Genomic DNA, 11,752 nt, shown 5'->3' on the forward strand with positions numbered 1-11,752 from the left:
CACTGCAATTTCTGCTTTTGCTAGCTCTCCACTATTACAGTCCATGTCCTACCAGTGCCGGGTGTAGATTCGTCTTCAAGAGGCCTGATTTCAACCTAATGGAAATCTCATCTTAGATGCAATAAACACAGTAAAAAATTACAGTCATCTCTATGGCTTAAATCCTACTGTCTCTAAGTGCTGCTGAGGGACAAGATGATTGAAAGAAAATTCACAAAATGGCAGCTGTTAAAAGCCAAAATGAAATGCAAGGACTTGGCAATTTTACTTAAAATTTTCATTGGTCTCCTGAAACCTCCATGTATTCAGACTTAAGTGTCTTATAAAGGAAAATGCATGTTTAAAAAAATGTTATAAAATGTCTAACAATGGCTTTCGCTTTGAATGGTGTTAGAATTTGCAAACCAACTAGGCCACATTACTGAGGATGTCACAGCTCCACAAGTTGCTGGAATCAGAAAAATTATCCTTAAACTTTACATACTGTGGCACTGTAGAACTGAATCCTAGTGGGTTTTATGCAGCCATTTCAAAGTCTGAAAACAATGTTTCCTGGAAACATTAGACATTTGTTTCAAAGAAAGTGTAGGAGGCACATTTTTTACATGGCACTTCAGAAAAAACAGGTAAAGAATTAATGTCTTTATTCTGAATATCAAGCTATTATATTAAAATCCATTTCTTTTCATGCTTGGCCTACTGTCAGTAACAACAGGGAACAGTACTGATGTGACACAGAGCAACAGTTGGCGTATGTTTCCTTTGTCCTGCCTTGCCTGACCTTGCCTCCCTTCCATGTACACAGTTAATATACTGCCTTTTTCATAATGGCCTAACCAAAATTGCAGTGTGATGACCATTATTTGTTGTCTGAATCTAAATGTTGCTAAAGAAACTGAAAGCAACTGTCTTGGCAGAGAAAACTTCATTTTTCCCTTTCATTTGACCAGTGAACAACAAATTCAGATTCACATCTGCCATGGTGACATTGGAAATGTTGCAACCGATTCTTCATTTTCAATCATAGATAGTTAAAGTTGTGGGAAATCTTTGATTCGATCAGTGAAAAAAAAAAAAGTTACATCAGCACTCTGATCTGAAGGAGAAATCTGTTCTGGTTTACAGTCCAGAAGCCATAAATTTATTTCTCAGTTTAAATTTCTTTTTCAGTCATACACAAATATATCACAAAGGATTTTGTATTGTATTCCCACTTTATCCTTGCTGAAAAAAAACCAAAACTGAACCATCCTCATTTCTGAGAGATGCTGGAAGGGGTGTTGTTCCTGGTCAGAATCTTGTTAGAGAAAAAACAGCTGGAACAAATGCAAGCTATTTTTATCTGGGTTTGGTATTTTCTTATTGCTTTTTTTTTATAAAATGAATGCAAATTAGTGATTAGAATATTATATTGTTTTCTATTTTCTGGAAGTGAAAGTAAGTGAATAACTATAGTTCATAAGAATTAGCTTCTCAAGATTGTGATTATTACTTCAGAAATTACATACTACTTAAATCTTATATGGTTCTTCAATGTATTTCTGTTTTCATGGACCTGAGATAGAGCTCTACTAAATAAGGATTCACAAAGTAAGATTAATTAGATGTCACCTGATTAGAACATGCTTTTTACATGCAGTTGTAAAGAACAAACACCCAGAGAATAGAAGGCTCTGGGGAGACCATATAGCACCTTCCAGTACCTAAAGGGGGCCTGCAAGAAAAGCTGCAGAGGGACTATTTACAAGGGGATGCCGGAATGGCTTTAAACTGAAAGAGGATAGGTTTAGATTAGATATTGGGAAGAAATTCTTTGCTGTGAGGGTGGTGAAGCACAGGAACAGGTTGCCCGGAGAAGCTGTGGATGCTCCATCCCTGGAAGTGTTCAAGGCTAGGCTGGATAGGGCTTTGAGCCACTGGTCCAGTGGAAGGTGCCCCTGGCAATGGCAGGGGGTTGGAAATAGATGATCTTTAAGGTCCCTTCCAACAGAAACCATTCTATGATTTTATGATTGCAGTGCCACAGACAGAGCAGAAAAGGGTTGTTCTCCATGTTAGAGGGTGTATCCAACATGTGCCCAGATGACTGGGTACTCCTCCGGTTTGTAAGCAAGCACATTATCTTGAAACGCAACATAGTCAATGTCATGTTAGCACTGCTGTCAGTGCAAAATAGCACCCATCTTTCTCTGTCTCCTAGCAACTGCTTCCCACTTTTTTGCTTGCTGTCAAATTCTTTCTTCATTCTCTCCAGATCTGCAGCCCATAAAGGGCTTTTAAAAAACACTTGCACATGCTAGAATTGAATCACTTTTTTTTATGAAGATTCTATTGAATAGAAGCCCTCCCAGTTACCTGCTAACGACTAAAAAAATAGTGATAATGTTGACATGAATAGGCTGCTTTTATTTGCAAGAATATTAGGTATACTTTTCTGCTATGAATTAATCTTAAGAGAACCAGTGTTTTTTTGATTCTTAGCTAAGACAGTAACACACAGTAGCTGTTTTCCTCTGTGAAGATCAACTGGACAATTTTATTAAAACATTGACAAAAAAATTGGGTTTTGAGAAGTTGCATCAAACAGTTTCTTCTTTCCAAAAGCACATTTTAAATATTGAACCCAAGATTCAAAGCAAAAAAGGAAAAATGTCTGCAGAGATATTAGAAGTCAGTTATAGCTACAGAGTGCTATAAATAAGATAACCCTTTTTCTATCTTTTGTTCTTACTGAATTGTGTATAAGGTCTATGTGCTTCCTGACCTACTCTATACTTTATGTCTGCTCTAACCATGAAGTTAATCTGAGCTTCTAATTTCTATTCACCTCTAATGATGTCTAGTAAATAATGTCTTCCTTTACTTCATTATGAACTATTCCATGTATATTCCTATATAATATCCCAAAATATTTCATAGTGATGTCTTACATTAGTCCCACAACTTTTCATTGCATGAAAAAACCAAAACAAAATAAAGAAAGAGATTAACTATTTAGCAGCAGTAAGGGAAGTTTTTGAGAACTGTGGCATTAAGAATATCACAGGTGAGTGAATAACTGGAGAAGTTTCCACTTTATGAATACAGCTGCAAATTTCAACTGACTTGCACAACAGTAAAGGCTATAAGAATTGTTGAATCAGAATTTCACATCAGTCCTAGTCTCAATCACTCTTAACCTCCAGTGTTTAGAACTTCACAATTTTTTAACAATACTCATACTTTGTGAGACATAAGATTACCTCACGCTTAGGAAAACCAGTCACTGAATTTAACTTTTACATGACGAAAATCTAGAATTGGTAGCAGAACTGCCCATGTCCTGTGTTTTCACATTTCTAAAAATACTAGTTATCTAGCATAACTAGATATACAAAAGTTTTTGAAAATACGCATAGTTTATGTCAAACTAAATTTCTAAATAATAATAATAACAAATATAGTTATTGCAGTTTCAATTTCATCTGCTGTGACACAACTCATCCAAGGAGACACAGTTCTTTATGGGACACATAAAATGGTAAATATTTATAAACTAAATTAACTCATTATCCCTGCACCGTAAAGTGAAAATTGTCACAAAATACACTACAACTATGCAAGAACAGTCTATGAAGTCTGTTCTTTGGCATGGCTAGGATCTCACGGATAATGGGGTAAGACTAACAGCATACCTTTAACACCTTCTACTCACTAGGAAGTTTTTGTCAGGTTCAGCCACACTGGACTGGCTCTCTTGCATGGGAAGCTCATACAAGCTTTCATTCTACAGGGCATGAAGGGATGCTGAAGGAGCTGCCAGACACTGAAATAACTGTCAATGACAGTTATGCTTTACTGAAGTAATGGAATCACGGCTGTGATTTCTCCATGGGGAATCTATCTTCTAGACAAAAAGTAAAAGCAAAGCTCAGAATTCATGTGATATATAGAGAGCCAATAGACTTTGTGAAATCAGGTATCATTCCTTATTCTCCCTAGAAAATGATGTTTTATGTTTCATCTCCCAGGCTGTTTAGTATTTTTCATTGCATTTTCTTATAGTAATGAGGATGTTTTTGCAGTCCTTGTGCTGTGCATGTAGCACAGTGTATGATCAGTCAAGTTCTGTGGCAGAGCTTGTTACAACACAAGATGTTTTAGTGTAGGAAGAGAAAATATGAAAGGGAATCTGCATTCAGGAAGAATGCAAAGATTTTTTTCATATTTTTGCAAGTCTAAAGGGTAAAACCTTTTATGAAAATATTTTGTTACACTTTTCCAAGAATATAACAGCTAAACTATTAGTTTCACTGTCAACGTTTTTTTTTGAAGAAAAAGGAGTAGATTGACTGCATCCAAGGGTGCCCAGAGACCTGATTATCTCATCATAGTAAGGTCTTTTTCATCTTTGAAAGTAACAGAAGTCAAGGAAATGTCTGATGAATGGAAAACCCACAAATGTTGTGTCCACCATCACAAAATGCAGGAATTACCCTGGAAGACCCAAGGAAGTAGAAGCTGGTCAGTGTATGGAAGATTATGAGCCAGTCTTTCTGGAAGCACATAAAGGACAATATGGTGATTGAGAAGAGCCAGTATGACTTTGCCAAAGCCCAGTAATATCTGGCCCATCTTATTGCTTTGTGTGATGAGAGAAATGGCTCCATGGACGTGGGGAGAAGAGTGAATGTTTTTTACATCGTCTTTACCAAGGTTTTCTGCAAGATCTTCCATGTATCTCTAGAGAAAACGGTGAGATACAAATTGGTGAAGTGGATTCCACAGTGCATAGAAAATTGGCTGGACTGTAAGGCTCAGAGGTTGTGATCAGTGACATAAAGTCTATGTGGCATCCCATTGCTATGAAAGCAATAACCCCAGGGAACAGGAAAGGCCTGGGGAAGAGAAAGCAGTTTTGCAGAAAAGACCTATGGGTGAATAAGGCCAGCACACAGTTTGGTCACTGCGTTGGGGGAAATGATTATTCCCATCCAGACTTTTGAGACTGCGTCTGGTTTTGGGCACCCTGGTACAAGAAAGATATTTGCAGAGTTCAGTGAAGGTCCACCAAGTTGATCATGGCATATGAGAGAGGCTGAGAGAGGTGGGTCTGGTCTAACTGAAGAAGGGAAGACCTTATTGCTGTCTACAATTAACTAACCAGAACATGAGAAGGAAACAAAGCCAACTTCTTGCAGACATAGAGTGACATGCCAAGAGAGAAGAGGTGCAAGACTCAACAACAGAAACACCAGATAGGTATTATGGGTAAAAAATTACAATGATGGTGGTGAAACCTCAGAATAGGTTTTCTGCCTAGAGATATTCAGAAGTTGATCAGACAGGACTCTAAGGAACATGAAACAGTTGGCTCTGCTTTGAGCAGGAGGTTGGGCCAGATGTCTCCTTGGAGGTCCAGCCCACATTATTTTACTAGTCTTTGAACAGTTTCAAGATTTTTATAGGTAGATTGATATCTTATCTCTGAAGGGTCTGAAAGAAATCTAACTTACATAATTTTTCTGTCACTGTGCAGAAGATATGACTCACATGTCATAAAAAAATTTTCAGCACATTTGGGTGTATGCAGTCTCTTTTACTTTCATTATTTTTAAACAAATATCACAATAATTCTGACAATGTGTGGTACAACATGAAAGCATTATATTATCAGGTGGTGGATGATATAGATAATGTCTTTAATCCAGTCTTTCCAGCAACACTATAACATAAACACATAATTTCATACAGTGTTTGTACTTGCAAATAATGTGTGCTGGGTTTATAACAAGCTATTTTAAAATAATTTTTAAAACTGTTTCCTGTGTATTTTTTATTAATGTTTTATAAAAACAAATATGATTTATCATATCAAAATCAAAAAGGTTCAATGCACAGGAAAAAGTAAATTTGACCAATCAATTTTAAAACTTGTTTTGTAATGGAATAAATGTCCTGTTAATATGATTGCAGATGGTTGATTTTTTCTACACCGATAATTATCATTACCACAGGGACAGGAATCCAGTGTATACATAAGATATGTACATATGTCACTCCAAAATTTTTTAATGTCCTGAATACTGATTTTAACCTGTTACACTAAAAAAACCCACAAATATATAATTTCCAGTAATATCTTTTAATGTCCTGAATACTGATTTGAACCTGTTACACTAAAAAACCCCACAAATATATAATTTCCAGTAATATAGATTAAAATATTACATATAGCTTCAATCTAATTTTGTACAATAAATTTCAAAATGGGATGTAAAATAAACCGCATAGTACCTAAACAGTAAAACATTCACAAAAGAAAATGTGTGAGAGGTGTATAACTGATGAATAATCAGAATCTATTTCAAGTTTAGTTCTTATTATTTCTCATATTTGTCAAAGACAGTGTCAAAAAGTATAAAAGCTGGAGAGCTCCCTAGTTCAGTTTTATCAATGTTTAAAGTTCTGGATAAAAGATCAAAGCTCAGACCATAAACCCTATCAAGCCTCAAAAGATCTTTTTAATAATATAGGATTTTGTAAGTCTTAATGAGATCCAAAAGCTCATTAGAATTGCTTACTGTGGCTATAAGTCATTATATTCCCTTTTCTAGATTTCCTTTACAGATGCTTTCATATCTAACTGAGTAGAATATATAAACAAAAAGATATATCTAAACACCTAAGTTTTGATTTGGTCTAAGTTCCTTGAATCTATTAACTCTGAACCTGATAGCTAACCCACAGGGTCTCACACCTTTATTACCAATGACATATAAATATTACTACATAGCTACAGCTACCCTTTTCATAAAGCTCTCTTTTAATAACAGTTGCTTAAATATAGTCAACTGAGTATACTTCTGAGTTTAAAAAAGTTACATTTATTACTGTGAGATCATTAAATTGGTTCTATACAACACAGGTCATCTGTGCAGTCAATGGTTTCAGATGATGTGCTGCACAATGTCATCCTTGCTTATCCAACCATCTCAAACAGAGAAGCAACTCAGCTGCAGCAATGAGCAAATCAGCCAAAATAGACCCCGTAAGGAATGAGGCTCTTTGCTCATGAGCCATAGTTCTCACGTGCTCCCTGCATGTGTAGTTTTGAGGCACTTAACTAATTCAGATACATCACCTTGTTGTGATGTATCTGGTTATGGTTTCTAGACATGAACTAGATTTTTGAATTCATGTCAGCAATACTCAAGGTATTCATAACTCTACAAAGTATCATTCACACAAAACAGTCTTTCCAGTACAGGACACATGAGGAATCCAGTGGAAAGACCCTCTTAATTAGCATGACTTGATGCAGGTATCAGTGGTTTTTATCTTGATTCTGCAGGCTCTTCATTACTTCTGATACTTATTTCAGGTTATGCTACTTACACAGGGAACACTATGCTCATATAATAAAAGCTAAAACCCTCTCTGAAATTTAGGAGGTTTTCCTCCTAAAAATTTCTAAGAGGCATGTTCCTTTATGGAGTTAGAAACATCTAATTCTTCCTTTTTAATCTGTATGTTCTTAAAATTTGAGATACCTACATTTTCACAGTGGTAACTTGAAAGCATATTGTACAGCCAATAAATTCCATGGGGTCATCTTTATTTAGTGCTAAACAGGAGAAGCATGTCAGGTAAGGGTGAGATTTGCTTATTTTGAAAAGTCATTACTATTGTCTATAAAAGAAAGCTAAATTGACCTGAAGTGAATTACAGCTATTGGATGACATTCTTATGGATTTCTTTGGACATGTGTAAATGCTCTCAGTGCAGAACATATTCCAAGAAGTAAATAAATTACTGAAGTAATGATACTGTTGCTCTGCTGGATCATAAGGCATGTTCAAATAACTTAAAGAATAGATTTAGTAAGCTTTTTTTCCATACTGTACCTTTTCATCCAAAGCCTTGTGGTGCTCAAACAGAGATTTCAGAGCTTTGAGGACCTCAACTTCACTGGAAACTCCTGAAGGAGATTGTGCTTGCCGTTTCACCACTGTCATCCTCAGTGACCTTTCGTGTCTTGAGACAAGGCACTCCAAATGCTCCAGTAACAGCTATTGGATTTGATATAAGAGGCTGTTAATTTTTGTGCACCTAACTGCCATGGAAATTCTAACTACACAGTACATGATAATAAATGGAAATTTTCTTGGCAACCTCATTGTAGGAGAGACTGACAAAACTATTGACAACAGTTCTTGTTTCTAAATCAGATGGAATAAATAGAAAAATAGAAAATCTACTTATGATTTAACTTAAAACTCTGCCATGGAAAGAAATAACAACAAATTACTTGGCAAAGGGTCACTATTTAACTAAATTAATGACATATTTACAATGTTACTAGTGATAGTAATTGATGAGCATTGACAAACAAATAACAACCAAAACCAGTCTAAATAATCATGCAAAAATACTACATGTTTATAAATAATTCCGCCTGATATATATATATATATATTCAATTACATTGGAAGCAACTTAATAAAATATGTAAAAGTGAACAGTATATTTTATTATTTTATATATTCAAAATGCCACTAGCATGAGCTCTTAATAGTTCATTGTCTCTGCTATACCAGAAACATGATGGAAATCAGAAAAGTCCATAAAGATCTGTAAAATAACCTGTACATAACATATTGTAAAACATTATAATTCTTTTAAATTATCCTGAGGTTAAATGGAAAATTAAAATATGTTGAATCTGTATAGAAAATTTCCTATTTGTCTATATTTTCATAGGGCTGCTGTTCTTACTGCCTGAACATAAAAGAGAATTGGTTAGCTGTAAGGTTAAATCAGGGTAGCTAAATTCATGAATCACAATGCATGTTAAATGTATTGTAATTACAACATGCAATTATATCTAAGTCATTGAACTGGAAATTTGAAAGATACATGGATAATTGTTTATTCTTTCTCCTTTCATGTTGTTCTTAATATAGCTACTATTAGTAGAGATATATTTATCTGTAAACCATAGTTATTCTCACATAATGGCCCTTATCATTGCATAAGTTAATAGACATAGAAGAGGAAAACCAGAGTGCAGTCGTATTAGAGCTGTAATAGATTTATATTAATTTAGGAATTATAAGTGTTTGGTGTCATCTTTGCTTCAAACATTTTTTTTTATGTCTGGATTTGCACCTGGTTATTATGCTACAATAACTGCATTATTCACAAAAAATAGCAAACACGTATGCAAACAATGTTAATACAGTAAGAATTGTAATGATTCCCCACAGTTCAAGAAAGGAAGGTATTTCTGTAATTTATGAATCTAGGTGGTGGATTGAAGAGAGCAAAGAAGACAGAAAAACAAGTGAAACAAGGTTTTCAATTGTAACAAGAGAGCAGAGGGATGGAAACTCAGAATTTCTAGTGGGGCTGATTGTGGAAGAGTTTGCTAAGTGAGATGCACAGTGCAGCACCCTAGCCCTTTGTAGAGCTGCAGATAACATATTCAACTGTAAGTTACTGCCATGTTAGAAAAACATGCAATATATAATATTAAACCAATGACAGTCATCCATTAAATATACACAAAACTTGTTTGCCTTTAGCTTAAAATCACTATTTTAGAGGTGACAAAACCTTATTCCAATGTCTACATATATTTCATATTATTTAAATAAATAATGTGAAAAATACTCTGTTGCCTATTTTACTGTATAAAGACAGATGAGCTGATGTCACAGCTCAGTGTGAAAAGATGCATGGAGAACCACCAAGGTACTTGTGAACACGTTACATATTTTCTTTCTGTTCTTATTTACTCAAGCTACTCCATTTGCACTTGCTCATTCTTTTGGAAACTACCTCTGAACATTGAAAGTTTCCTTACCATCAGCCCTAATAATGCTCAAGAAGGCATGCTAACATAGGTTTCTGGCTTGTAAAAGTTTCTAATATTTGCTTTTCAGCAAAAGTCAACTCCAGTTCTCCACAAATTCTGTGAGCACTGCTTACAGCAAATCCACCTGAGCAGAGTACTATTAACCAGGTCTCCTAGTGCCACATTACTCCCAGACATGTTGAAAGGGTAAAATAACCCAAGGGTTAGAACATCTGACTGTGACTGAGCACCTGACAGCGAATCCTTGCCCCCTGCTCTAATGAAATGTTAGAATAACAGTCATAGAATTTTTTAGGTTGGAAAAGACCTCCAAGACCATCAAGTTCAACTGTTATCCCAGCACTGCCACGTCCACCACTAAAACATGTCCCAAAGTGCCACATCTATACATCTTTTAAATACCTCCAGGGATGGTGACTCCGTGATTTCTCTGGGCAGCCTGCTCCAAGTCTTGATAACCCTTTTGGCAAAGAAATATTCTCTAATATCCAACCTAAGCCTCCCCTGGAGCAACTTGAGTCTTTTTTCTCTCATTCCATTGCTTGCTACCTGGGAGAAGAGACCAACCCCCCCCTGCTACAACCTCCTGTCAGGTAGTTGTAGAGGGCAATAAGGACTCCCTGAGGCTAAACACCCCCAGCTCCCTCAGCTGCTCCTCATAAAACTTGTGCTCCAGGCCTTCTACCAGCTTCACTGTCCTACTTCGGACATGCAATGATACTACTGTTTTATTCAACTCTGCCCCAACTACAATTATTTTTTTTAAAAAAGGTAATATACCTGCCTCGCTTCCCTGGGAAGAGTAAATGTCAACTATACTGACAGAACCATGAAATATCTCACTGATACAATGATGGGGGAAGGGACATATAAAGAATTGATATTAAAGATGATTGTGTGTCCAAGCAATGCATAAGCCAGAAGGAAAATACAATGACTTGGCATGTTGAGGACTTCTCCCGTGCTCTGTATATAATTCCAGAATTAATATCTCAAATATTTGTGAGAACATCATAAGATTTCATGTTGAAATATCATTGTAAAAATATTGGTAGTTCAGCTTTAGGCAATTCAGTATGTTGCAATTAAACTCTGGCATTAATAGTGATGATCGGCTGCTGAGCATTTTCTGCTCCCTCACACTGTGCCAAGCTGTTACATTTGTCAAGCACTCAGAGGGACAGGCAGCTTGCAGAGGAAAGAAGATGAAGATCAACAGCAGCAGGTAGGACAGAATCACCCACGCATCATTGCTATGCTTGTCCTACTGGAGAGCATAAGCTTGACAATTAATTATGAAATAATCTGACAAGTGAGTTTTATACTGAGCAAATTTTAGAATGCTCAAGATGCCATGCTCATAATTGTATCTAAGGTAAGCAGGATGAAGGTTTCTGGAGCCCTGGACTTTTTATAAGCATAAAAATGTATAAAAATAGAAATTGAAAGGCTGAAAAATACTCCAGTGCATATTTTGTGAGTTTATGAAGCATCTTTAAAATGTTAATTAGAACTAAATCAAAAAGAAAGAGAAAACTGTTAGAATATAATTGTTAGAAATACAGCTTCCTGTATTTCTCAAATCACATACAAAACACTTAGGGAAGTGATTGATTTCTGTGAAATGGAAATGCATGGTTAAATTTAATGACATAAACTACACTGGAGTAGATTATCATCTGTTCTGCTATGCTGCACAATACCATCATGACTACATGGACACTGATTTACATATGGAAAATGAAAGAAGTTAAAACATTCTTTTTTAGGAATGAGGACTTAGTAAGTTGAGATTAGTATGACTCAGTACAGTTTGTACTATTACAGGACCAGGAGTTTAATCAATATAAAATATTTTATCTTAATTTCCTTTATTTTCAACAAACTTCAGCA

General features: G+C 35.6%; 1 protein-coding gene across 1 annotated transcript in view; it reads right to left on the minus strand.

Annotated features, from left to right (window-relative positions):
• LOC103807778 (liprin-alpha-2-like) overlaps nucleotides 1–11,752 on the minus strand; it is a 38,357-nt gene that overhangs the window by 20,532 nt on the left and 6,073 nt on the right. Inside the window, exon 3 of the mRNA XM_009080525.1 lies at nucleotides 7,887–8,051. Coding sequence (XP_009078773.1) covers nucleotides 7,887–8,051 — 165 coding nt within the window. The remainder of the gene's footprint in view (nucleotides 1–7,886; nucleotides 8,052–11,752) is intronic.

This window comes from Acanthisitta chloris, unplaced genomic scaffold, assembly GCF_000695815.1.
Source record: "Acanthisitta chloris isolate BGI_N310 unplaced genomic scaffold, ASM69581v1 scaffold468, whole genome shotgun sequence".
In the NCBI taxonomy this organism is placed as follows: Eukaryota; Metazoa; Chordata; class Aves; order Passeriformes; family Acanthisittidae; genus Acanthisitta; species Acanthisitta chloris.